Below are 27947 nucleotides of genomic sequence, written 5' to 3'. Positions count from 1 at the left end.
ATGAACTATGATAATTTGGATTTGAATTCTAGATGGTCTACAAGCAAACATTATTTGTGTACATACTTGCCTTTGGAATAATTATGTTAGTGATTCCATATTCTTGTTTCCACTAGATCATTATGATAGCGATAAATGCCTTTTAAGAAGGTTGAAAGGCATTTATCACTATCATAATGATCCTTATCCCCAAAGTTCAACTTGTCAAGTAACCCATAATTTTAGAAGCAGGGCCCTCTTCCTACTAAATGGTGCTTAAACTCCCCCACAGGAACCACTACAGATAAAATTGGAAATATGGTCAATAAAGTTTGGGTTAGCTTACATCCTTATGTTGCATAGTATATCTCCATAGTTCATATTTAGAGTAAAGTCCCAATCGGGTTTTGTTGACTAACAAGATGTTTCATCTTGAGAAGATCTAGGAATTTTGTTTGTAAAATGTAAAAAATATGTTGTATTTACATATAACAAGCACCACAAGGCCTCATCTTGAGAAGATCTAGTAAGTTCATTGGTAAACAATATACTGAGATCAATACTTAATTTTGATCCTCGATGTTACCTAATTGAAAATTTGCTTGTGATTCTTCCTCTAGTTTTGAAACTAATTACCACTCCATTATTTGTATTCTTGATGACATCAGTATACTTGGATGGAACTCATTTGTTTTTTAAAACCCACCACATTATCTTGTAAGGTATCCTATAATAGGCTTTTTACTGATGTTTTTGTCCAACTAATAAGTGTCTTGTTGAACATTTGTTCAACTAATCTCTATTTGTTTCGTATCTTTCTTTTTGATGTTTTGATGCAATAAGTATTTCAAACAAATCTAACTTCCATCCTCTATGCTTCTATTGTAGACTACATGAAGAAAAATCCTCATCTTGGAGATGAGCCTATTGACATCGAGGATTTGGTCAATGTCGGAAGAAGATTTGGACCGTAGGTTCTTTTAGTAGTGTTTGTTCTGTCCACTAAAATGTTAATACACAGTTTGCTTCCTTAACACCTTATTCTTTTTTATTGAGCAAATTATCATAGTTGGTTATAAGAACTTAGTTGTGGGTTCAAGATTCACTGGGTGTGTGTATAACTTTCTTATAAAATAATGTCAATTATATGGATTTTGGCCCCCTATTTAGTTGCTACTTCTTTCTTGTAGGTGTCCTTATTATGTATCAAGAGAGCTCCACAAGACTGCCGATATATTATTTGCACCTTATAACTATGTTATTGACCGGGGATATAGAAAATTTTTAAGCTTTGATTGGAACAACAGCATACTCATATTTGATGAAGCTCACAATTTGGTAAGAGGAACTGATTGAAATTTGTGACAAAGGAAATTCTAGTTCTCTGTTGAACTCTGAAACTATATATGATGGTTTTTGAACGTTCTCTCTTCTGTCCATGCACTCTTAATTCTTATTGGTTGTTGAAAACAAAAATTTTGTTGATATTCATGCAGAGTTCGCAACTTATAGCATGTATTAGATGAGATTAGCTTCCTAAAAGTAATCTAAATATAATGCAGGAAAGCTTATGTGCAGATGCAGCCTCTTTCGACTTGCCTTCTTGGCTTCTAAATGCTTGCATTTCTGAAGCAAAAAATTGTATTGACCTTTCTACAGCAAGGAGGGAAGAAGCAAATGACAAATCACGGAATCCAGATAGTTTTGCTATCCTTAGAGGTAAGCTTGATTTGTAGATATTCATCAAGTAATCAAAGTTCATCAACATTTCTTTTTGGTTAGTAGTATCATAGTGCATATTGTCACTATTCCGGTAATATTATTGAGACAACTTGGCCGATAGTTGTTTTTCTCTAATAATCATCTAGTTGTTTTTCTGGTGATATAGTCAACCCCATGCTTATGAGGGTTTCATTGTTTTATGTAGTTTAAGCTAGGCTTGCATTATAAACTTGTTCCTGTCATTTTGCTGGAATCTCTGGTGTTCATCTTTATTGTACTTTACATAGTCATGTTTCTTATGTGCTAATAATACATATCTTGCAGCTCTTCTTTTGAAGCTTGAGAAACGGATTGCAGAAGTGCCTATCCAGACCAAGGAACTGGGATTTACTAGGCCTGGGCCTTACATATATGAACTACTTTCTGATCTAAATATCACTGACGAAACTGCCTCTAAGCTCATTAATATAATTGATGATGCTGCTGTGCTTCTTGAGGAAGATAACCAGCACAAGGCGACTCGCACTGTTTGCAGGCTGGAAAGCATTAGTGACATTCTTAATATAATTTTCAGAGATAAGGGCAATGCTCATGCAAACTTCTATCGTGTAAGTGAATTGTAGGACAACAGTAAGAGCTCGTTTGGCTTGTTACTTTGAAGTGGGTGTTGTTTCTATATCTTATCTTTATTGTGTTAACTAGGTATCTGAATTGAAACTTTTTTTGTTCATTTTAGGTTCATGTGCAGGAAGTTGAAGCCACTGCTGCAGATGGCTTAAAAGGTAATCTGGAGACATATTTGCTGATGTTTGGGGATAGATCTTGTTTTTATTTCTTGTATATTAAATCTTTTTACATCATGACCTGATCTTTTCATTTTTGGCTTTTTGATCCATAATATCTTATTTTTTCATTGTCAAAGTATTAAATTTAATATTCCCAGGTGTCATTTAAAATTTACAGATGAGTAGGTGAAAATGTTCATTCCCAAAGACCAGCATAGTGGTGATTGGACGTATGCCGTGCTCAGGGAAAAAAAGAAGAACATAAACCAGCCTATCATAGTGTAATTTACATATCTTTTATATTTTGATTCTGCAGGTAAGGCATCAAGGACACTCAGCTGGTGGTGTTTCAACCCTGGAATTGCCCTGGAAGCATTCCCCAGGTTGGGTGTAGGCTCAGTTATATTGACATCTGGCACATTATCTCCCATGGATTCATTTGCACTGGAACTGAAGTTGTAAGTGACCGTTTTACCAATTAGGTCATGTCGTAACTCTCACAGTTTCTAAATAGAGATTGTTATACTGGTTACGCAGAGAATTTCCTGTTCGGTTGGAAAATCCTCATGTTATCAACCCAAGTCAGATATGGGCTGGAGTTGTACCAACTGGTCCTTCTGGTTACTCTTTCAATTCCTCTTACCGGAGCCGTGATTCTATAGAATATAAGCAAGAGCTTGGAAATGCTATTGGTATGAAACATAACCACTGCTAATGCTGATTTTGATAAGCTGAAAATATTTTTGTTGTTATGATTGATTCTTTGAATCCTCTCTTGCTGTCAAAATATGTAAGGAATATAATTGAATAGTTAGTTGGGCTGAATATTAGTAGTTAGGCCCATAGTTAGCTGAGTCTATATAAGACTCGGGGAAGGATTGTATTAGGTATCAAAAGGATTATTCAGTAAAATGTGTCTTGGAGATTAGCTGTTCTCAAATCAGCTGTTGGAGTTCTTGGGCTTCTCCAATTGCCCTTATTCATCATCAATCTTTCACATTCAATCATCATTATCCATTCCAATTTCATATCCATTTCCATCTATATCCTAGAAACTAGAAAATTCATTACAATTGGTATCAAAGCAGTTGATCCTACAATGGTGTGGTACTATCAAGATGTAGATCAGAGGCAACAACTGCTTCCCAAATTTGATGGTCAGAATCTTTCGGCTTGGATGTCCAAGATACACCAATTTTTCAACTATTATGATACTCCCGATTATCACAGATTTATGGTAGCTTCATATCATATGGAAGGTAAGGCTCTAACTTGGTTGGAAGAAATGAAAATAAGGGGAGTCTTTACAATTTTTACTGATTGGAATAGTTTTGTGAGAGAAATACAAATTAGATTTGGGCACCATCATGAAATTGTTGGCGTAACTGAAGAAGAACAAGAATAAGTGGAACAAAAAGGGGAAGCAATTGAAAAGTTAGAAGAAGTTTCTGGTGAGGAAATTCAAGAAGCAAGAAATGACCAAATCAAGAACGCAGATGTGGCTTCTGGTACTAAAGTGGAATCCATTGAAGAAGAAATTCAAGAACAAAAAAATTAGATTCCATTTGAAGAAGACAAGCATATCAAGAACATACTTAAGCCATTAGGGGTTGTTGACGATCTAATGTCGGAAAGCTTCGGCGATCTCAATCTGAACGACGCCCACAATGATAAGTTTCTAGACCTGTCCCGGGAGATAGACCCATAAAATTCCAGAAAGTACATCTAGTTCGTGAGAAGGTCGAGACCACAGAAAGAATCACGAATGGGACGGAGAAGTGTGACCAGCAAAATCAAGATATCAAGAATGAAGATTTGTTGGAGCAAGATTTCGGGAAATTTTTTTCAGACAGGGAGGAGCATTTTTGTTATGCAGAGCATGTGTTTGATATAAAGCTCAAAAGAAATTTGGAGGATGGTGTCTTATTTCAGTGGTGCGGCAGATGGTGTTTTGATCCAGTTGTAGCATCTAGAGCTCCATGTACTCGAGATGCTACAACTGGCTTCCGAGAATGCAGAGAACAAGGCTCAGGAGGTGATCGTGATGAGCAAGAGCAAGAAGGCAAGCATAATGGTACTGGCATTTTGGAGGATGACCGATGGTGGATTTAATAGAGGGAGTGTTCTCAGAAGGAATTCCTTGAGGGTAAACAGGAATCTGAAGTTTCATCTTCTGAAATATTTGGTTGGCTTGAGACACCGATGGCGTTGGAAAATTACGGAAAGAAGAATAAGAAAAGCACTAGAAGGAAGAAGAAATGGGAAAGAAAAGCAAAGCAAGGTTGTTTGTGAAAGAGACATTGCTTACAGACTTGTGTGTTCATGGGAAATGGAGTGACAAAATGCTTGGATTCAAATGCAAGGTCAGATGGAAGGTATGACTGTCAAACACAGAGGGTGAGGATTATGGGGAGTTGTGGAGGTCACTTTGTTTAAGAGTAAAGGGTAGACGTTAGACCAGACATAAGTCAGCCTTGAGCAGTGTGATTTTCATGGAAAGGAGTAAAAGTCAGATGGTGGGGGACTGTGTTAATTGTTGGCGCATGTGACAAATATGGTGGCAGAATTTTTCTCTTATCCGTGTGTCTTATGCGTGGAAGGCTGGAAGCATACACTATGTCTTATGCGTGGGGCCACTTTGTGTAACATTGAAGTGGTAATAAATGAGTTACTATGAAAGTTAACAGGATGGTGTACTACCACGAGAAAGAAGGAAGTGACAAAGGTGTCAGCAGGAAGCTTGAAATGTGGATCAAATGGAGCACAACTAGAAGGCAGTCGAGAATTTTAATAGTGAGTTTTACTTGTATCGAGTTGTGTTTTGTTGGGGGTGCATTTATTTGTAAATGGAAGGGGCTACAAATTTGAAGGGCTGATTAGAATTAGCAAAAACGACGAATGGGTATTTTCTTTTTAACCCGCACCTTGTGAACAGGGTGCTTTGAAGGAGTGGGTAATGTAAGGAATATAATTGAATAGTTAGTTGTGCTGAATATTAGTAGTTAGGCCCATAGTTAGCTGAGTCTATATGAGACTCAGGGGATGATTGTATTAGGTATCAAAAGGATTACTCAGTAAAATGTGTCTTGGAGATTGGCTATTCTCAAATCAGCCATTGGAGTTCTTGGGCTTCTCGAATTGCCCTTCCCTTATTCATCATCCATCTTTCACATTCAATCATCCTTATCCATTCCAATTTCATATTCATTTCCATCTATACCTAGAAACTAGAAAATCCATTACAAAATAGCATTTCTCGGTTTACAGTTCAATCTTGTTTTTGCAACAAAGGGCAATCTTAGAATTCGTAGTCATTGACTAAGATGTGGGATTTTACATTCAACAAACGCATCTTGTGGCGTGTATGTTAAATAGCTATTGGAATGTTGATCACTTCTAGTTGTTGTATAAATAATTTATTGGTAGTGTAGTGGGGTTTTAGTACTTGGTGCTTGCTATGACATGAAGAGGAAGGTAGTGGACAGTTGGATACATGAGCTAGGTGAATCTTCTGGCTTGCTAGATTGAGCATAGTGAGAGACATAGGTAAAAAAAGGATGTGAAGCAGTTGGGGCTTTGGGGAAAAAAGAATAGAACATGCAAAGAATTACATGTCAAATTTCATGTTCTTATTTTCTGGAGGGTGACATAATTTTCTTCCCTAAAAGTGTAACTGGTCCAAAAACTTTCAATCTAGAAGGAAGGTTGATGCAGACAAGAAAGAGCTTGAGGAAAAACAAGATTGAATTCTGTGGCCTAATTGGCAACCTTTGAGGCTGTTTTAGTTACTAATAAGTCTTACTTGTATGTTTCTTTTCATTAGAAAGTTGCTGGTTCAGTTTTAATTGAATTTTATAATTTCTTTTAAATTTTGTAGTCTTTTTCTATTTTGTTTTCATAGTTTCATACTTGGTGTATAACTTCTTTTAATTACTTTTACTTGTCTTTTAGGTCAGTCTTCCTAGGGAAATGATTGATTGGCATTAGCCTAAAGAAAGTCGTTTATATAATATGTCAAAACATGTGTAGGGGCGCTTTACACGGGTTCGAGGTGTACCTGACAGGGGTGGGTTCATGAAGTGGCCCTGCCTTAGAGATGTTTCTTGTCATAAAAAAAAAAAAAATAATCTGTCAAAATTCACAGTTTGATTGAATAACATTCCACAGCTTCTTCAAAACTTTGAGGGTGTGATTACTTATAAAAAATAAAAAAAGACTTTGTGGGTGTGATTGCCTTCCCTCTCCTAGGTGTTATTACTCGGGAAACCTAGGTGTGATTGTCTAGGGTTTATGTTTTTTCTTATTCATTTTTTTAATCTCTGTTTCAAGTACCAACAGCCCACAAATTCCTTCATGAGTCAACCTTTTCCAACAAACTATTCCTAAAATGCTTTAACATCAGCTCCCATCAAAGAAACCATCAAGATATTTAATCTACTGCCGAGTTTCTTAAAATCATGCATCATATTTAGTATTGGAGCCTGTTACAACTTCTGTCCTGCACCATAAACACTATTGTAAATTCGAGGCGTTGTACTGAATTTTAAACTGAAGTACCTTCCTTTGTCAGAATATGAAGGGTGTCCAAATTAGTGGCCTGATAATTGTTGTTAGTCTTTTTAGTAAAAGTTTTAATTCTTGAACTTTTGTGTTCCAGTCAACTTTGCTCGAATTGTACCTGATGGACTGCTTGTGTTTTTTCCATCTTACTACATTTTGGACCAATGCATCGGGTGCTGGAAGAATATGGTAGGGGTTTTAAACGCAATTAGTGAAGGGGTGAAACTGTTTGCTTCTATCTCATGACAAAGTATGTTCAATTTTTTTGTAGGGCCATGCAAATTCAACAACTATATGGGAAAGAATCTGCAAACATAAGAAACCTGTGTTAGAACCTAGACAATCTTCACTGTTTGCTACATCAATTGAGGTACCTAACATGAACTATATATCTGCTTTACTTTGTCCCATCTTTATAACTGGACTGTCTTCTTCTCAGTCCTAAGGTAATCCATCTGCTTTGGTTTTTGGGCAGGACTATATGGCTAAGCTGAAGGACACCTCAACTTCTGGTGCAGTATTTTTTGCTGTTTGTCGGGGTAAGGTACGTTTTATCCTGGATTTTAAGAAAAAAAACTTGTATTCTAGCAGACTTTTGAAACTTTATGTTGACCGATAAGATTCGAAGAGATTTGCTTTGTTTATATATTAAAATATTTTGATAAGTAATTCAATCTCATCAGAAAGCCAGATGGGCACAATCCAAGTACACAGAAAGTATATGAGAGAGACCCTCTATTAGGGAGAAAAAGAAGAAAAAAAAATCCAAAAATGTAGAAAAACTAGAAAAGTGCATACTATTATAATATACGACACTATCCAAGTATAAAGGCTATTGAACAAATCAGTCTTAGGGTCCGTTTGGGTTTGCGATTTCAAAAAGTGCGATTTAAAAATAATGATTTTAAAATGTGCGATTTAAAAAATGATTTTTAAAAACGCAGTTAAGCGCTTGACAAAATCGCAATTTGACCTTTAAAATCGCAGGTTAGCCTTTAAAATTTTGCATTTTCAAAAAAGCACTTCATTGCTTGCGATTTGAAAAAACAGTTTTCTACATTTTTAAATCACAAATTTTTTGAAAACACAATTTCCAAACGATTAATTTTCTATGATTTGGTTTAAAATTACATTTTTTGTCTACGAAATCATAACCATAAACGCACCTTTAAGATCCCACTGAAGTCTCACAATCTTCAATGTTTCTTTTGTTTCTCTCTCTCCAAATGCTCGACATTAAACATAGAGGTACCATCCTCCAGACTTTTGAAGTGTTACGGCATTCCACCTAACCTCTCCAACTAGTCTACAACTCTGTCAGTCTTCTAGCCATGACCCATTTTACACCAAAAAGACGGAAAATCGAAACCCATAAATCTCTCGCCACTTCACTAGATGATCATGGACTCCCCACTCTTTTACATATAACAACAATCCACCACAAATGATGTTCCTTTTCCTCAAATTATTCATTGTCAAGACCTTCCCTAGTGCTGTCATCTACACAAAGAATGCCACTCTCAAAGGAGCCTAACTCTCCAAATGCTTTTTCTTTTTATAAGTAATAAAAAGTTTATAAAAAAAGGCGTAAAGCGCTCCTAAGTACATAAGAAATATACACAGGAACAACCAAAGAGAAACCCAACCAAAGAGCCTTAACTCTCCAAATGCTCTTCTAAGGAAATAGAAGACTAGCAAGAAAAGACAATGCATGATAAAAGGACCTTCAAACTTTCGCCTTTTGGAAGGGATCCAACAAATTTTATCCTCACCGCCTTGTTTCAATCTGATAGAGTACAAAAAATACAGAAAAAAAGTAACCAATCTACCTCCCAATCATGCACAGGTCTGGAAAATGATATCTTCCATTACAGAACTACATATGATCTACCACCCATCTTGCAATACTAAACAATTCTGGAAAAGTTTCCTTTAAGGGCTGGTCCCCACACCATAAAGCATGCCAATACTTAATCTTGAACTCATCTCTCACCTCATATTTTGCAAAACTCGATAAAACTCCCCACCCCCTCCTAATATGTTTCCACGCTCCCACTCAAAAATGCCCCACTACCTGCTTGGACCACCAACCACCCATCATGCTATCAAATTTGGCTCCACCACCAATCTCCACAAAGCTTCCTTTTGCGTAGCATGGTGCCATAACCATTTCCTGAAGAAAGCTCGTTACAATGAATCAAATTTCTTACCGCAAACCATCAAAACACATTGGAGAACAAATCTTCAATCAATTGACTAAATGACGCTTAAACTCGTCACCAATTCCGCCCCACAAAAAGTCCCTTTGAAGTTTTTAAATCCTTTTTAGCCACACCTACTGGAATGGGGAAAAGAGACAAATAATAAGTAGGCAAATTGGTAATAGTGCTTTTAATTAAAGTCAACCTCCCTCTCTTAGACAAATAAGCCTCTTCCAACCATCCAAACAATGTTCCATTTTTTCAATAATACCGTTCCATATAGAATTAGCCTTAACGAAGCTCCCAAAGGAAGACACAAATACTTCATCGCCAAAGAGGTCACCTTACACCCAAATATGAGCCAAACCTTCTAGATCGCCCACATCTCCAACGGGAACTATCTATAATTTAGATAAGTTAATCTTCAACTCCAAAACCGCCTCAAAACAAAGAAACAGACAATGCAGATGGCGTAACTGTTCACAATTTGCCTCACAAAAAATCAAGGTATCATGTGCAAACAAAAGATGAGACACAATAAGCTCTTCATTATCCCTCGACCCCACCGAAAAACTAGATAAGAGCCCCCTATCCATTGTGGCAGATATCATCCTATTCAAAGCCTCCATACACCCCCAATTTACATGATCATAGGCATTCTCTGAGTCCAGTTTACATCACACCAGGTTTCTCTAATCTAATTCGACTATCAGGACATTCATTAGCTATCAGGACTGAATCTAGACTCTGTCTTCTCCTGATGAATGCATTTTGAGAACTAAAAATAATCATCTCCAACACCATTTTTGGGCGATTCGCTAGGACCTAGAGATTTTATAAACACCACCACTAGACTAATAGGATGAAAGTCACGGCGCCAGCTTTCTAGGGGATAAGAGAAATAAATGTTGCATTGAAACTCTTCTCAAACTTCCCTCGGATATGAAACTCCTTAAACACATCCATGATACTCTTTTTAGTGACCTCCCAATAGGTCTAGAAAAACGCCACGAAGAATCCATAAGGGCTCGAGGCCTTATCACCATTCAGGACTCTCACTACCTCAAACACCTCACTCTCCTTAAATACTCTTTCCAACCAAGAAGCCTCGTCGGCTCCAATGGAATTGAAAGAAAGGCCATCCAATTTTGGCTGCCAACTGAATTTTTCTAAATAAAGTTGATTATAAAACTGCACAATATGCTCTCTTATTTCCGTAGAATTTGAAGACATGGACCCATTTAGAACTAAAGAATCACAATATTGTTTCTTCTATTAGAATTTTCTGCTATGTGAAAAAAATTAGTGTTCTTGTCTCCATCTCTCAATCAAAGAGCCCTTGACTTCTGCCTCCATCTCGCTTCTTCTAGAAGAATAAACCTCTCCAATTCCTTAGAAATTTTTTCCTTTCTCAACCTTTCATCATCAGTTAAAAGTCTTCCCTCTGCAATTATCAAGCTCACGGATTCTATCCAATAGATCCTTTTTCTGCTTCCCAACATTGCCAAAAACCTCTTCATTCCATTTTTTCAGATTCATTTTTCAATGCTCTCAACTTGTGTGCCAGGATAAAATTAGGGGAGCCTTGAAAACAATAGGACATCCACCAAGTTTTCACATGTTTTACAAAGCCCTCCAACTTCAGCAACATATTCTCAAACTTAAAATATTGACCACCCCTAACCGCAATATCGCAATCAATTAGCAAAGGGAAATGGTTAGACGAGAGTCTAGGGAGTCTCCTCTGAAAGACATCAGGAAACTGTTGTTCCCAATTAGGGGAGAGAATAAACCTATTAATTCTAGACAAAGATTGAGAATCTCAATTATTGGACCATGTGAAATTCCCACCAACAAGAGGGAGGTCTATGAGACCCTGATTAAAGAAGAATTCTGAAAATTCCAGCATAGCCAGTCATTGTCAAGCATCGCTTGATCTCTCACATGGATATCAGATAACATTAAAATCATCCCCAATACACCATATCATTTCCCACCAGCTCATAATCCTAGCCAATTCTTCCCAAAGCAATTTTCTATCTCAATGGTGCCGAGCATGAGGGCATGCTAGACGTTTGGTAATTTCTCCTCCAATCTGTCATCAAAGAAAAACCCTTCCTTCAAGGAACCAAGGTCGAAAAAATTGAGAAAAATACTTTTGCAAACCCAAAAAACAAACGGAATTCTAGGATTACCTCTTGGGGCATTTTACACATACCTCTTCCGATTGATCTATACCATAAGCTATTCTTGTAAGATGTGGTCATTTGGACCATAGACACTTGCAAAAGCCCACTCAAAATTATTACTGGCACTTCTAAATGAGCACGCAACAGAAAAAGTCCCCACACAGTCCTCAATTTTTTCCACCACCCTCCTATTCCACATTAACAGTATCCCTCTGAAAGCCCCTCTTGGCCCTAAATAACACCAGTCCACATGTTGACAATCCCATAAATTGCGCATCACAACCCTAGAAATAAACTCCAGTTTAATCTCTTGTAAACAAGCTATATTTGCCGTCCAATCCCTAAAAAGACTTTTAATCCTCTACCTTTTATCCTCTCATTCAGCCCACTCACATCCAAGGACACAATCTTTGGCTTCATAAGGAACAATAGGATTCCCCCCTTTCCTTTACCTTTGCTAAAGGGACCTCCTTTAGGTCATAATTGATGGAACATATCAATCTCTTTTGTTCATGGGTTCCTCTATTAGCTGACTTAGAATATATATTTGTAGAGCCCACCGAACCCTTCTGGCTTCTACTTGCATCAATTGCAGTAAACATAACCATTATCTGATCCTCAAACCCCTCTCATGACAGCCCCACCATATGACAGAAATTTTTCACTCTCTGAACCACCCAATCTGAAGACATCGACTCAGGCAGCTCATGTTCTTCAATTACAGCAAGGGGATCTACAACGAAAGGCTCACTTTCCTTCAACTCTTCTCCCAGGTAAAGCACCACTGCCATAGAAGAAGATTTTGCACCCCCACAGGAGGAAAACAAACTTGAACCACCCTCAACTTTGTCCAAAGATGTTGCCTGTACCACTTGGAATTCCTGATTGGTTTTTCTAGCTGCCCCCACACCATACTCCAACAGAGGAAGGGAGGTCCCTGAGAAACAACCCAAAGAATGCAACCTTTGACCTTTCCCCTTCTCTGATGTCAACAGCCCAATTCAACACCTTCAGAACACTCTCCTTATCTCTCACCTTGGTAATATGGATAGCTTTCTCTACCATGGAGCTTCCTGAAGGCTCACCCACTTCTTGAGACATCCTAAACCCCACTGAACCCTCCAACATCAGAATATGAACCTGGAAAAACACCCAGCCCCGTAAACCCAACTGTATGTATGTAAGATTCTTTTAAAAGGTTAAATAGAAAGCCCTTTTGTACTCACCTGACATCATTGTTTTCCTGATAGATCCTCTGGAGTTCATGATCCATAGTTACAACTCTTCTTGACTAGATGCAAGATAATAAGTGAGTTGCTGTAAAGAATCATGATTTTGCATCTTCTTGCCTTTAATGTTTGTATAGACATTGTAAAACACAAATTGTGTATTAGTTGGAAATGCTGGTTTAAGAGATTTGTCATGTTGCACACACAAGAAAGTGCTGTTGCATCATGTTCCACTGTAGCAGTCATTAGTGAGTTCATCTAATTAGCCCTGTATTTCGTCCATCTGGCACCCTGAACATTTTGTGAACAGGCTCTTATATTTGAAAAACTTCATCTTAAAATGTGTTATTAAGTGGATCCTTTGGTCATAAGCTTTTGCTTAAACATGCTTGCTGAGTCTCCTGATATTGTGAACATCACTGCTAGTAATTATAAATTCTGGGGGTTGACAATCTAGCAGGTCCAGCTATAGTCTTCATTGCTAGCAGTTAGTTTTAATGCTTAATTGCAGGATTTTTCCCAAATGATTTAGCATTTCAAATGGTGTAAAAAAATGATATCAATTTTTTGTTGGCATATGGTTCTTTTCTTGATGCAGATTTTCTTTTTGGATGCCTAATAACGCTCTTAAATTGTGAAGTTTGTATATCTACTCTATGTCTTCTTTAAGTTCTAGCCTGTCACAGTTGATTGTAATTCTTTTTTCAGGTGAGTGAAGGATTAGATTTTGCTGACCATGCTGGAAGAGCCGTAATCGTCACTGGTATGCCATTTGCAACAAGGACTGATCCTAAGGTTTGACTATCTTTTTGACTATTTTGTTTTCTTGAGACTTTTTCTGTCCTTGGTAATTTTGTATATCCTGTAAGTTCTTAGCTATTTTGAGCTCTACTTAAAGAAGTTGCAGTGGGAACCTATTAATTATGTAAGAGCATCTCCATCAAGAGTAGACAAAATAACTACTATAAAAACACAAATTTATATTTTAACTACTCTTTTTTCTATACACACTCCAACAGATTCTTTATTATACTCTCTATTTTCTTTAAATATTATTTTTGTGTGGTGGGAGAGTGTGAAAGAAAGAGGGGGAGAGAGAGAGTGAAAGAAGAAAAGGGAGAGATAAAACATTAAAGAACTCTTTGTAGTGTGAATATTGAATAGGTAGAAGAGCATATTTGCTATTCACATTAGAAGGAAAAATTCTATTTTACCTATTATGTTGGAGATGAAAATGGCTCATAATAGTCAAATTTGCCTATTCTGTTGGAGATGCTCTAAGGCACTATACACCTTAATTTTGCAGATTTGACTTGATATAATATTGATCATATGTGACTAGTTGAATTACTAGACAGGGCTGTTGCTAGCATTTCGATCACGATTTGTGGATATAAAACTAAAGTTTTTGATGGTTATAGAGATATATCTGGTGCTTAACTGTACCTGAACCTACCTTTCATTTGTGATGGTGACAATTGTAGAACAATTGATGTTTAAAAATTCAGATAGATATCTTCTGTTCAAGTGGTTGGTTACATCGAAATATTTTCAATTTGAGTTACCTGAGCCTTACATGAAGCCCTCAAACCCAACCCACCAAACACCACCTAAAGCCCACACAAAGCAGTCAACGCTAAAAAGCGCGAGCCTGGCCTTTTCCATGACTAGAAGATGCTCCTTTAGCATCATAGTTAATGGAGCATTCCAAATTGTTAGCTCCTTGTAGCCTTTGGAGCTAGAGTGAATCCAGTTCCTTCTGACGATGTTCATTTTTGATGGCTGTCAAGAGAGCCAAAGTCTTCTTCTCTTTACCTGCGCACGAGATCCCCACCACATGACATATACCCTTAACACAATGCAAAGCTCAATCTGAGAACCCGGAATCTCCCAACGCGATAGGGGAATAGATATCCAAAGAGGAAGGAGAATCCCCATCCTCCCCATCCACAAGACACAACGCAACCTCACCTTCTTCCTCTTTATCCATCACAACCAAAGCTGCCAACGATTCCACCACAACCAATCTTATCGACGAAGTCTGAGAATCACCAGCCATTGCTGATGATGTCTCCGAGGAACCATCATCCAGGGCGGAGGGAATCGGAAAGCTACAGGATTGGTTTTTACCCCCCTTACCAGCTAGAACCACAACTGAAGAAGCCTCAGAAAGAATCCCAGAGGAAATCTCTCTAGCCCCGACAACAGAAGGGTGATGGATGACCAACGCGTGTTGCACTACACGCCCAGAGGAGCCTTGGCACGGCTGCATAGAGATCTCTAGCAAGTTTTGGGAAGCCAGAACTAATACTTAGAAGGATTTCCAATAGGATCAAAGACGAATACTGGCCTTGGCGATAATTGGAAAAGGCTGTCGGTGACATCTGCAACCAAAGAAGGCAGCTTCGACCTAGACAGAATGTGTACCATAACCGAGCCCTTTGAAGAAGATGGGTGCAGAACCAATAGAACCTGAGAGCCAACAACGCGACAATGTCCGTCACGATCCGCAATAGGGTCCGTTATGGAAATAGGACCCAAATCTAAGGCCAGCTTATAATCTTTCTTTCTTGATGGGCTTGCAAGCCTGCAGCTTCACCCCTTTCCCAGCCCACAGCTTCATGCCTTTTTGATGGGCAGGCTTAAGATTAAGAATAAACTTCTGGGTAGAAGGGACCTTAGCACCCGCCCCAAAAGTCTCCAGCCCTCCAATATAACACAAAAGAGCCCAATCAACCTCCATCTTAATTTTTTTCTAATTGACCTCTCCACGTCGACAGTGCTCCAAAACCAGCCATGACATCCTTCCCTTTTTGTTCCTGAAAGTTCACCTCACCTTCTACAACACGAAAAGGGCAAGGAGTTGTACCTCGAGCCTTGGGTTTTGACTTCTGACCAAAGGAGCCATCTGCAACAGGATTCTTCTTGTCCAACGAACCAAGGAAACGCTCCATCAACGTCTTCACCGTTGTTGGCTTAGACTCCGCCGTGCTAACCACCTCCTCTAATAACAGAAAGCTCCCTTCCACGAAGGGCCCTTTACCACCGGAATTGCTAAAAAACAGCTGCTTTCCCATGGGGCTTGACGAAGAGGCACTAAGAACCTTGGTATGGTGATTCGGAAGCACGCCATGGAGCTTGCCAAGAGAGGACTTAAAAAGGACCACCACCTTTCCCAACTCATCGGCGAGCATCTTCCATCCCTGCCTTTCATGCCCTTCCGGGACTAATAATCCCATGCCGACCACCCACTGCGTATTCTGCCACCTCCAAGAACCGACTTGCTCTGTTTGAGCCTTTCTGAGCAAAGAAAGCCCGGCTTCCCTCCCTTGAAGAATCAGTAAAAGCAAAGTCCACCGCCAAGGTTACATTTTCTCGACCGCTTTTTGTAACCAAGTTATGCTATATTTCCCAGCCACCATAACACAGGCTAACCCATGTCTTCTCTCAACCAACCGCACAAAGGACCCTTCCTTCAAACATTGAAGCTCAAAGGCTTTAGACTCAATGCAAAACCAGCTCAAATAATCCATCTTCCAAAATAACGTTTAGACCTTCACCGGAGGAGACAACGACAATGAAAAAAGCATCCTTCTAGTAAACCAAGAGGCCACCAAAAACCTAAGAGGTGAGGAGCAAAAAGACGAGAGAGGGATAGCGGGACGCGCGCCATCACTAGAGAGAGTTTGGAGAGGATTTTTAGGGATCCTAGACTTTTAAACATAATATCTACATATTAATGTGAGTAGATTCATAGATTTGCATGTTAATTTCATGATAGGTTCCATCTTTATCTAATCAGTTTCACAACATTTCAATTTATTATGTTTAGGGAGGTTTTAAATTTAATCCTTGTATCTTCACGTGATTTTAATTTTATGCATAGGTTTGTAATTCATTAAATAACTGTATGGGGTTTGTCTGATTTTCAAATTGATCATTCTGTCACTTTTCCATCTAAATTTTTAATAGAAATATAACTACGTGTACACAAAACCATGTTAGAGTTGCCATCGCGCTGCGACTTGGCTAACCTAGCCATGTAAGATTTATTATAAACTTAATTTTTTATTATGTTCATTAAAAATAGAAAATGACAAAAAAGGCCAAAAGAAAAAGAAAAAGAAGAAGAAAGGATCACTGGGGGTGGAGGTCGTGGAAAGGGTCTCCGCAACCCACCCCTCATGGAGGGGGTGGATGTAATGGAGGCAGGCTTTGCGACCCACGCCCTCGCAGAATTGGTGGAGGGGAGGTACCCACCTTGAATACCCAATAAAACAAAAAATAAGAAAAGATCATCGGGGTTGAGGTCGTGGAGATGGCCTCCACAACCTCCACTACCTTTGCATTATGGAGGCAACCTTGCAACCTCCAACCCCTTGTAGAAGGGGTAGAAGGATGTGGGTTTCTTCCCTCCACCTATTCTGCTAAGGGTTGGTTTGTAGATGTAATGATTCAGAAAAAATGCTAGCTATATCTTTTCTATTACTTCAAAAGGACTAGCCAAGTTACAAATGGAGTTTCTTAGAATCACTTATAAAGTCTAGTTTCACCTAATAAGGAACCAATGTAAGACTTAACACATGAATACTTTTATAATCCACCTTCCATGACATCCACCTCATTTGCAAAGAGACATAAAGGATGGGTACCTCCCCTCTACCCTCTCCAAGACACAAAGACCCCTCTACGACCTCCACGCCAACTATCTTTTTCTTCTTCATCTTTTTCATTATTTTCCTTTTTGTGTTTTTTTCTTCTTTTTATTTTTATAGATGTTACCAAAAATATTTTTTTTCCAAATTTGACATGGGGTCCTGTTGGAGTGAGGTGGCAGCTTTAACATGGCTATTTGCATACATAGCCAAATTTGCCTGAAAAATTTAGATGGAAAAGTGATGGAAGGATTAATTTGAAAATTGGGAAAACCTCATGCAGTTAATTGATGAAATTAGAAACGCATGCATCAAATTGAAATCGTGTGAAACATTTGGAATTAAAATTTTATTTTTATCGTTCAGAGACATCTACAGGGTTTGCTTTCTCATGTTACTTCATTTCTTTTAGGAAATATCCTTAGTTGCTGGCCATTAAAGTTGGTTCCCATGAACTCTAAGGGGTTGGCTCAAGTGGTAAGGGCTTTGGGGGCATTTCCATCAAGGTCTAAGGTTCAAATTCCCTTGAGTGCAAACAATTCCTTGGGGCAAGCCCGCCAACGAAGCTGGAGTATTACCCGATTTGTGTGGAGGGGGCGCTTTGCACGGGTCCAAGGTTTACCTAACAAGAGTGGGTATACAAAGTGGTCCTGCTCTGGAAGGGTTCCTTGTAAAAATAAAAAAATAAAAATTTGAAGTTGGTTCCCATATCTGCTCTAATTATGACGTGTAGTAGTCTTTTCCACAAAAGATGCAAAGTGTGTCCTTGTGCTGGGACCGGGAACGTGTTCAGCATATATATTTTCCATATAATTGTGGTTAGATATGGTAGGAGAATATATGAGATTTGATTGTAATTGATTATAATCAAATCAGAATTGAATACATTCAATTTTGATTTGATTTGATATTCTTTCATACCTTTTTGTACTCTCCTTACACCCCTATAAATATGGATCATTTGTATTGTAAATTCATCAAGAAAAATAAGAGCGTAATGTAGCCCTTTGGGCTTTACTCTGTAGATGTAGGTTATAGACTGAACTACTTAAAATTCTCTTGTCTCTATTTTCTATTATTCAGCTTTATTTTATTTTAGCATTATGAGATAATGCTAAAATAAAATAAAGCGGAATAATAGAAAAGAGACAAGAGATTTTACGTGGTTCGGTCTATGACCTACGTCCACAGGATAAAGCCTAAATGGTTACATTTTACTCTTATTTTTCTTTATCAATTTACAATACAAATGATCCCTATTTATAGGGATGTAAGGAGAGTGCAAAAATGTATGAAAGAATATCAAATCAAATTAGAATTGAATACATTTAATTTTGATTTGATTATAATCAATTACAATCAAATCTCATATATTCTCCTACCATATCTAACCACAATTATATGGAAAATATTTTATCTAACATATTGCACAAACACATGTCTTGATGGGTCTTGTTTTTGGGACGTGTTTCCTTAAATAGTTTTGGCATTAAATATTGTGCATATTTTCATATATTAATTTGCTCACCTGATATGAGAAATAAATCAGGTTCGTCTAAAACGTGAGTACTTGGATCAAGAGGGGAGATCCCAAAGCAAAGTGTGTAAGGTAATTTCATTTTTGTTTGACAGGGGATGTAACTTTAAAGTAATATATAGATGCATTTCCATATTGATTTTGACAACTTTCTTCCCAATTTTATTGGACTATTATTTTCAGGTTCTAACTGGAGAAGATTGGTATAATCAACAAGCATTACGAGCTGTGAATCAAGCTGTTGGCCGTGTAATCCGTCATCGTCATGATTATGGAGCGATTATTTTCTGTGATGAAAGGTTTTTCTCTGTTTGTTTTGTCACTTTGGTCTGAATTTCACCAAAATTCCCAAGCATGTTGAATTGTAAAGAAAAAAATATCTTGAGATGATAATTTCCTTGTTTGTCTCGTACTGTCCCAGTTCTCATTGAAGCATTAACATCGTCTTATTTCTCTTTGTTTATTTATCTTCGGTGTACAGAATACCATCAAATCATTAGCTTAGCATATACTTTATAATTAATGATGTGGTCAATGCAATATCAACTTTTTCCAGCCATCAGCCACTTTTAATTGTTTTAGAATGTGATAAATTCTACATTGCCCCCTTCCTCTAGCATAAAGAAATTTAAAAGAACAAATGAAGAAAGATAAACTTTTAAACTATTGTTCAAATCCTTGAGTTTTGACTATTACCAACTTCTCTATTTTTCTAGAGAGAGGCTCTAATTTCTCTCTAGAAGTAGAGAACCTCCACCTCCTTGTGAGGCGTTTTAGGGGAGGAGGAATAGACGTTCCCCTCCTCCCCCCCTCCCTTCTCTTCTCTGTCTTCTCTCTTGTTTTTGGCCTTTTTTGTTCCTTTCTATGATGTTTCCGACCAGACCAGGAGCTCTGGCCTTCCCCTTTCCCAACATGTAGCCTCCACTGTCTCGCCTCTGCCAACCCCCCTCCGTGCAACGCTGCGCGTCACATTCTTGGAGATGCTTGGGTTTGTAAATGTGGTTCTTTCAAAGCTAGATCTCCTATCTTCTACTAGTTTCGCTCCCCCACGGGCCACACCACTGTCCTCACCGGCATCCCAACGACCCATTGCCACCAGCCACACTCCATTCCAACCACCATGCCCTGGTGTGTGAGTTCCACTTGCCAGAGCGTGTCTTTCATGCGCCGGTCAACGAGTGCTGCCTCCCATGCTCTGGCAGTTGCTGTTGTTTGCTGGTTGTTTTGTTGTGCTTCTGTATTTTTTTTTTTTTTTTGTATTTTGTATTTTGTTTTGGGTTTATGTCTCCCTATATTTTCTTGGTCTTATCCAGTTGTGGAGACTTCTGATCTGATCTTTGTGTTGGTCCCTCTTATCTTTTTCAACTCTTACTTCGGACTTGGTGCATTTATCACTTCAGCCTCCTTTCGGTGGCTGTTGTTGTTTCTAAGTGGGAGTGCATATAGGTTTACCTTAATCTGTTCTTCTTTTGCTTCTGTAACCGCTTCGTGAGGCTCCTTGAGAAGACCGAGTTACTTGTTTGACCAATTTTCTAACATTTGTTTGTATTTATGCACTGTTTTCTTTCGATTTGGGTTTGTTGTTGGGGAGGCCCACCCCATTTTCGGTTTTTGGTTCCCCTGCTCTGTCTTCCTTTTGGATCAAGAGTGGTAAGAATCCTCTCTTGTAAATCTTTTTCCTATTCAATTAGAAGAAAAAAAAAAATAACTACCGTCTTTTTCCCCAATTGGCAAATTCTAAAATAGCCAATTTTCTTGAGCTGGTTTTCCTGTATGATTCTCAACTAAGTTGAAGTTTAAAATATCGGTTGTAGTATAATAAAAAGGGAAATATGCTTCATAGGTCCCTGGGGTATTACTTTTTATCGAATCACTCTCTTAGGTTTAAATTGTCGATTTACTCCTTAAGATTTCAATTGTTATCAAATAGATCGTTCTGTCTTCCTTCTATTAAATTTCTAATAGTGCTGGTACATCATATGTAATCAAAAGGCGACATGTGTCCCCTTTAATAAAAAATATATATAAACAAAATAAAAAAAGAAAAAAAAATAACAAAAAAAGAAAAAGAAAAAACCAGCAATGATGTGGCCGTGCGGGCCACTCCCCAGAGGTGGCCGTGCAACCACCCTCACTGCTATGAGGGCCACCCCACCTCTCATTTGTTTTTTTTTTTTCTTTTTATATTTTTCTTTTATAATTTAGTATTTTCTTTTTCTTATATATATATATATATATATATATATTTTAATTTTATTAAAGGGGACATGTCTTGCCTTTTGATTGAGTTTCACGTGGTAGTACTGTTAGAAATTTAATGGAAGATAGACGGAAAGATCAATTTGTTAACAGTTAAAACCTTAGGGAGTAAATCGACAAAATTTTAACTTAAGCAGTGATTTGATAAAGTCATACCTTAGAGACCTTTGAAACATTTTTCCCTAATAAAAGAGGCATATCAAACATTTTGGGTTGATCTACTCTAATTTCTAAATAGCTTTCTTTCTTTTCTTTTCTTTTTTTTTTTTTTTTGGATAAAGATTCTGCACAAGAAATATTTCCACTTAGTTTAAAGATTTGTAATTCTTAAATGGTTTGCTTGTTAATATGATCACCAATTCTTACGGTTATTGACATGGTTATCAAAATCCATCTTGGACTTTGCTGTGCAACCAGAAATTAAACCTCTTTTAATACATTTATTTATTATTTTTTTTTTCTCATTGATATAAGTATGTTAATATTTAACCTTGACATGTATTAGTTTATTTTTTGTTGATTATGTTTTATTTTCTGATGAGTTATCAACAGGTTTGCACAGCCATATCGTCAGTCCCAAATATCGCTTTGGATACAGCCTCACATCAAGGTAATTTTTCCTTTTAAAATAACTTTTCTGTTCTTTGCAGCTTTAGTACTAACTCATTTCTGCTCTTGCAGTGTTACTCCAAATTCGGGGATGTGGTTTTTACATTGACTCGGTTTTTTCGGGATGGAGGAGCTAGGGTTTCTACAGATCTGAGGCCTATACAAACTGAGAACAGGGGTATCTTCCAACATAAGAGCATTACCAATTTCATTTTTCTTATCATTTTTATATCTATTTCTGTTTAATTCCCCTAGAATTGTCTGGAAATTATGTATGGTGGTCCTAATGTTTTACTTTTCTTTGAGATCTGAAGCTCTCATGGAGGCAATATGGCTCTCATGGAGGCAATATGGTTCACATTGTTCCACAAATGTTTCTAGAATTGGGAACTTTCTAAACTACATGTGTTGCAGACCTGTATGCACGCGCGCGCGCACACACATATTCATCAGTTAAACTCCACTTGAGATATGAATATCAATAACAGGTTCAGTGGCTGTGTGGAAACTTTTGTTCCTGGCTGTTCTGTAGTTAGAAAGTATAGCTATTTGATCAGTAGCTGAATTGAAAAGAAGCTTTGCAAAGAAAAGAAAAAAGTGAAATGAAAATAAAAATTCCAACTGTAATCATGTGGACTGCTTGCATTTGACGGACAAGTACGAGCCTTCCTATAGCTGGGCCTACCTCATATTTTCTTTTCCCACTTTTCCATCATATATGATGACCAGCCTGGTACCCTATGGCCATATTTTGGTTTATATACATTCATTCTGTCACAAGGTTTATCTTTGTAGGCTCACCCTTGTTTCATACTTTCTTGTAGGCCAGAATCCAACTTCTACAAATTCAGTACTGGATGTGGACATCAAAGGGCCCCCAGTTGATATACAATCTTCTGTAGCTTCATCTACTTTATCCCATAGTGGGCTCTCTCTCTCTCTCTCTCTCTACCCCCCTCCCCTTCATTTCCTACTCTGCTGGTTCCCTTTTTGTTCTCCACTTTTACTGTAAGATCCATAAATTGAGTCATGCTTTAGGCTTGTTATGAAGCTGGTTTTCATAACTATATATTTCTATAAGTTGTTCTGTTAAGAAAAAAAGCTCTGTTAAGAAAAAAAGTTTGTGGTTGGAGGATCTCCACCTACTAAATGACCAGGTAACATTGCATATTTCTTTTCATTCAGGCTGAACTCATCTTTCATGTTACAGTTATGAAATGGAAATTGAAAAATGCTTCTGTTGCATACTGACATACTTTTAGCATACAAGAACCTTTAATTAATAATTAATTATAAAAAAAGGAACCTTTACTTAATAATTCCAAGCTTGTCCTCTGACATTGCTTTGACTAGATGTTTGCCATGCTGACATATATATTAAAACTGTTTTTCTCAGAACACTTATGTAATGGAATGCTGTAATATAGATGATGATGATGATACACTGTTTCCTTTCATAGATCTACTTTGAGAGCAGTTAAGTTGTTATAAGATGTGACTAATGATCAAAAGCATGGGATGGTTTTTCAGTATATAGTCTCTCAAGGTTAATTTTGACATAATGCTAGAAAGCAAGATGCATTTGGATTGAAGGCCAAACCGCCAAACATCAGCAGTGTTCATGCTTGAGTCAAATGGTAGATAACTGAAACTTCTATGAACAATTTGAACATTGAAGTTCCATCTCTTAATTGATTCTGAGGAAGACTTGTTATATTGTCTGCTTAAATGCTTCTCAAATTAATTAGACGTTAAGTGAAACCTAAACATGGATAAAGGCCCAGCAGATACGACTTCATTTTAGAGCTAACAAGTGTCGCGTCACAAATGATCATGTTGCATTTAATGTTTACTTAGATCATGAGATAACTTCAATCTGGGACCTTAAGAATATAGGATTTTTGTTACAATACAATGGCTGTTTTGTTTACTTCCCAAATTTTGAATTAAACCCTACTATTGTGTGCCCTTTTCTATTGCCCATACATATTATTAAAGCAGCTGTTTTCTATGTTTTGTAATAGTACGGTCTATTTATTCATGCAGCTAATGCTAAATGTCCTTACACAGGAGAAATAGAAGAGACGCAACTGGCACAGCCTCTGGAGAAATTTTTCACCCAGGTAAATCTTTGACTGTTATCTGTGAAGATTTTTCAAACTTACTATTATTTTTTGTGATGATAATAACTGTTTGTTGGTGATATGGATTTTCAGATGACCCCAATGAGTCAAGATTCCTCTGTAAAGGCATTGTCTTCCATACTTGACATTAAAAGAGGCAATGCTTCAGGCCAAGTGGGGGAAGTCCTCCCTGCTAATCGCTCATCTCTTACTCCCTTCAAGAATCAGTCTTTAGTTTTGAAGCATTTGAGTGATCCTATCGGCAATGTGAAAAAATTGCTGATGCCTGGAAGGAAAAATATGCAATATCAAGATCCCGAAATAATTGATTTGACTGGTTATTCTGTATTGGATGAACTGGGCAAAGAGGAATTGATAGCACCTTGTTCTGCCAGGAAGCGTAAATTATTAAGCGCAGAAAATGTTGCAATGCAAAAAATTGAAGTTTCTCATGAGCACTCATCTGATGGAAAGAAGTTTGAAATAAATAGCCCTTCTTTCAGTATCAATCCTGTGAAACTTAAGAGTTCACAAACTTCTGGTACTATAAGTGCACAAAATGCTCAAGTTGGTTCAGCATTCCTGCACAAGGATGACGGGACTTCTCAAAAGAGGGAAGTGGATTTTCTCAGGCGGAAGAACAAAGGTTTTGATTCCATTCCTGTACTTAGTGAAAATGAGGAAACCAGAGGTTCTAATTTTCTGATTCAGGTGAAGTGCAGTCCGTGCAAATGATTTAGTTAGTTGTACTAATGTTTGCGTTAACCATATACGAGGAATATATATCAAGGAAACTGGAAATCAGGCTGGCATCAAACACAAATATAAGCTGTTCCACTTTTTAATTAAAAAAAAGCACTGTGACATGTTTATCGGTGACTTAGACTGTTTCTATCATTGTTACATGCCTTTTTACAATTGTTTTATATGCCATTATCAAATGCCAGTTTGTTTGTATAACACTTGTGGAATATTCCCTCCCTGATTTATAAATTGGATCTCTTAAAATGGCATTTTCTTCCAGAGGAGGTGGTTTTCCTGGACTTATGCATTGGACATTCGTGTTTCATTGTTTTTTTTCTTAGAAACGAAAGAACGAGCAAATTCTTTGACTCACCAAATTTTGTATTGTTCTTTTTTTAAAGTAATGAAGAAATTGGATGAGGATATTTTTCTAATATTATGCCTACATTTTTTTTTTTTTTTGATGAATATTATGCCTACAGGTTAAAGAGAAGCTTACTGCTGAAGAATATAAAAATTTTGTTGAGTTTATGAAGGCTCTTAAGTCTAAAACAATGAAGATAAGTCAAGTGTTACAATCCATTGTGAGACTATTCTCTGGACCAGAGAGGCTTCCTCTTCTTAAAAGGTATTTGTTACTATTTAACAGTAATATTTAGGAGACAGTTGCATACGTGGCTCTGCATTAAAACTTTTTGACTTGAAGGTTGAGGGTCCTTGATAAGATAGTATATTTTTCTACTGATGCTTATGGTTGCTATTATCGATGGCCTTAGGTCGGGTACCTTAGATACAGATTGTAATAAAACGCTTAGACGTGTTATTGATACCTAAGAATAGATTCATTATTTACTCTTACACTAGTGTACTGTGATTTCAAAATGTTGCTAATGTGGTATGGTTTCTATATGTTTGATCCTGAAAATGCAACAGATGCTGCACCTTTTGCTTGTTGCCTTCTTATTGCAGTATTTGCAATTTATAAATGCCCTTATTTTATCTTTTTCAGGCATTTTCTCTTATATTAAATAATTTTATCATTTTTGATATAAGTATCTCACTCCCTGTTGTCATTGTGAACAGGTTCAAGGATTATATCCCAGCAAAGTATCATTCTCTGTATGAGCAGTATCTTGAAACAAATGATGACACACTTTGACATTCAAAATATGGAACTCTAGTGAGTTTTCTATTTTGTTTCAGCCAGGTTTTAACTTTTATATCCTACAATCTTAGAGTATGCATATGTTGTATTCGGTGCAGGCCTAAGATAATCCGAGAAGCTTAATAACTCGATTGTAATTTTGGCTGGGAAAAGCACAGAGATCCGTTTGATGCAGTTGAATTGTGAGTACATTATAGTTGTGGAACTCCGAATCTTGAGTGAGAAGTGCAGTTAAGAATTTGATTGTGAATTTTGATTTGCAGTGTTTTGCCAGTCTTGCCTGGAGTTTTCAACCAGAAAATACTTGCCTTTTGTCCGTGAGGGGGAAGAGGATATGGACAAAAGAAAAGACTTCCGGCTAAAATGCAAATGGGCCTTGCTAAGATCGAGTTGCAGTTAATACCAAACAAGCTGCTTTGCATGGTGGGAAGATTTTTGTAAAGGCAGTCTCAATTATTACTTCCAGGTTCTCAACGTATTTCACAAGAAAGGAATCACTTGCTGTTGTACTGGTGATGATGTTTAAAGACTGGATTTTGGGGATTACACTGGCGTTTTAAAATTGGTAATGCCCTCTGATTATCTGTCCCATGCTTAAGTTACGAGGTGTTTGTAACCATTTCTTTACAAAGGGAAAAAAAATAATTTCTGGTCCAAACCTTGATTATATTTTCTTGTAAATTAATCCATCAGATTTCTTCAGCATTCATTCATGCTTTTTCTTTTGAATGGATTAGCTGCTCACTTTTTGCACGGCTGACATTTTGGGGGGGGGGGGGATAATTTCTACTTTTTATTTATCCTTTTCCATTTCAGATAAATTGTTTTTAAAGGGAAGCTTTAAAGAAGATTGTTGATTGCAACTGTCTTTATTGTGGTTGGGGAAACTCTCTCTCTCAAACACACAACAACACAAACTTCATAAGAGAAATTAACCAAGCAACCATATTAAATAGAGGTGTTCAAAATACTTAACCCGCCTAACCAAAATCGGCTAGTTCTTGCTGGGTCGGCTTGGGGATTAAGTGTTTTTTTAAACTTCCAACTGGGGTTGGGTTTATGTGGTTGGTTGACTTGGTTCTTCAGCCCCCCAAGATATATATAGTTTTTATTTTTAGGTTACAAACCCTAGTAGCTAGTCGACCAATGGATCGGGATTGGCTACAATCTCCTTCCTGGATTGTAGCGTGCCCGATTGCAATTGTGAGGGGCCCCATCGGAGGCCTCTCACAATTGTTTGCTTGATTGCACACTGCAATCGGGACAGCCAATTACTAGGGATCTTGGTGCTTGCCCAATTGGCCTCGGTCTTCAATTCATCCTCATACGACCAAAAAAAAAAAAAAAAAAAAAAAAAAGAGAAAAGAGAACCCTAAGTGCCTCACCTCATCCTTGACTCCCATACCCTCTTCATCAAGTCATATTGCCCTCATGCTCTACGGATGATATGCCAATATTGATAGGAATCATGTTAGAATGGGAAGCATAAGCAACAACTGATTTGCATTCTCATCTTAATCTTAATCTTATTATGTTTAGCTTAGTAGTTGGGTAATATTATCATTGTTATAAGTAGAAGTAGTATATTTATCATGACGTAAGGGTAGTGCATTAAGTTTCTATTAGTTTTCCTACAAGATGAAGGGCGATGGCAATGAGAGGATCATTGACAAATTTTGTTAAGCACTTTTTGCGTACGGTGATTCCTACCTTAAGTGGAACGTACATTTATTTATCATAATCCTCTTTTCCATCTCTTCATTCCATCCCCCATACGTAGACCCTATCAATGTGTTGTCATAGCAATGTCCACCTGGCAAGACCGCATCAAAAAATTTGTAGCAAATATGCAGGAGCTTAAGGACAGTGTCCAGAAACTCATGACATCCCAAGCTAAGCTCGTGACATCCCAGCAGGACACCAACACCTCCATCAACGGATTGGAACATTTCTTGCACAAGTTTATGGAGAATTTGTCAAAAACCAATGGCAAAATTGCAAAACAGTCTACATTCGAAACCAAAGACAAGGGCTCTTTTGCTCGTCACAACCATCACCGTGACAATCAGGAGGAGCAACCCAACTCGAATTTTCATCGACCAATGAAAATGGTTTTTCCTTGCTTCTTTGGCGATGAACCCATTGAGTGGCTAGATCGGGTTGTGTAATTTTTCGCTTAACAACAAACGG

At 37.6% G+C, this 27947-nt stretch overlaps 1 protein-coding gene across 7 annotated transcripts in view; it reads left to right on the top strand.

The window, feature by feature from the left end:
- The window catches only part of LOC133864518 (regulator of telomere elongation helicase 1 homolog), a 29980-nt gene extending 3510 nt beyond the window's left edge, over positions 1 to 26470 (top strand). The window contains exons 6-27 of one of the 7 annotated variants that reach the window (XM_062300874.1): positions 868 to 949; positions 1170 to 1317; positions 1542 to 1698; positions 2026 to 2309; positions 2438 to 2483; positions 2803 to 2944; positions 3024 to 3178; positions 7144 to 7235; positions 7318 to 7416; positions 7522 to 7590; positions 13374 to 13460; positions 18870 to 18929; positions 19041 to 19156; positions 21669 to 21726; positions 21798 to 21903; positions 22550 to 22648; positions 23796 to 23848; positions 23942 to 24559; positions 25075 to 25220; positions 25676 to 25772; positions 25856 to 25939; positions 26021 to 26470. In XM_062300874.1, coding sequence (XP_062156858.1) covers positions 868 to 949; positions 1170 to 1317; positions 1542 to 1698; positions 2026 to 2309; positions 2438 to 2483; positions 2803 to 2944; positions 3024 to 3178; positions 7144 to 7235; positions 7318 to 7416; positions 7522 to 7590; positions 13374 to 13460; positions 18870 to 18929; positions 19041 to 19156; positions 21669 to 21726; positions 21798 to 21903; positions 22550 to 22648; positions 23796 to 23848; positions 23942 to 24559; positions 25075 to 25220; positions 25676 to 25751 — 2693 coding nt within the window. In that variant the 3' untranslated portion in view covers positions 25752 to 25772; positions 25856 to 25939; positions 26021 to 26470. Of the gene's footprint in view, positions 1 to 867; positions 950 to 1169; positions 1318 to 1541; positions 1699 to 2025; positions 2310 to 2437; positions 2484 to 2802; positions 2945 to 3023; positions 3179 to 7143; positions 7236 to 7317; positions 7417 to 7521; positions 7591 to 13373; positions 13461 to 18869; positions 18930 to 19040; positions 19157 to 21668; positions 21727 to 21797; positions 21904 to 22039; positions 22459 to 22549; positions 22649 to 23293; positions 23363 to 23771; positions 23849 to 23941; positions 24560 to 25074; positions 25221 to 25675; positions 25773 to 25855; positions 25940 to 26020 lie in introns of those variants that run through there. The other 6 variants (XM_062300873.1, XM_062300876.1, XM_062300875.1 and 3 more) reach the window with 6 other exon arrangements.
- Positions 26471 to 27947: the final 1477 nt, after the last annotated feature.

The sequence above is a fragment of the Alnus glutinosa genome, chromosome 3, assembly GCF_958979055.1.
Source record: "Alnus glutinosa chromosome 3, dhAlnGlut1.1, whole genome shotgun sequence".
Classification (NCBI taxonomy): Eukaryota; Viridiplantae; Streptophyta; class Magnoliopsida; order Fagales; family Betulaceae; genus Alnus; species Alnus glutinosa.
The sequence above is the reverse complement of the archived record's forward strand: the minus strand, read 5'-3'. Positions and strand labels throughout refer to the sequence as shown.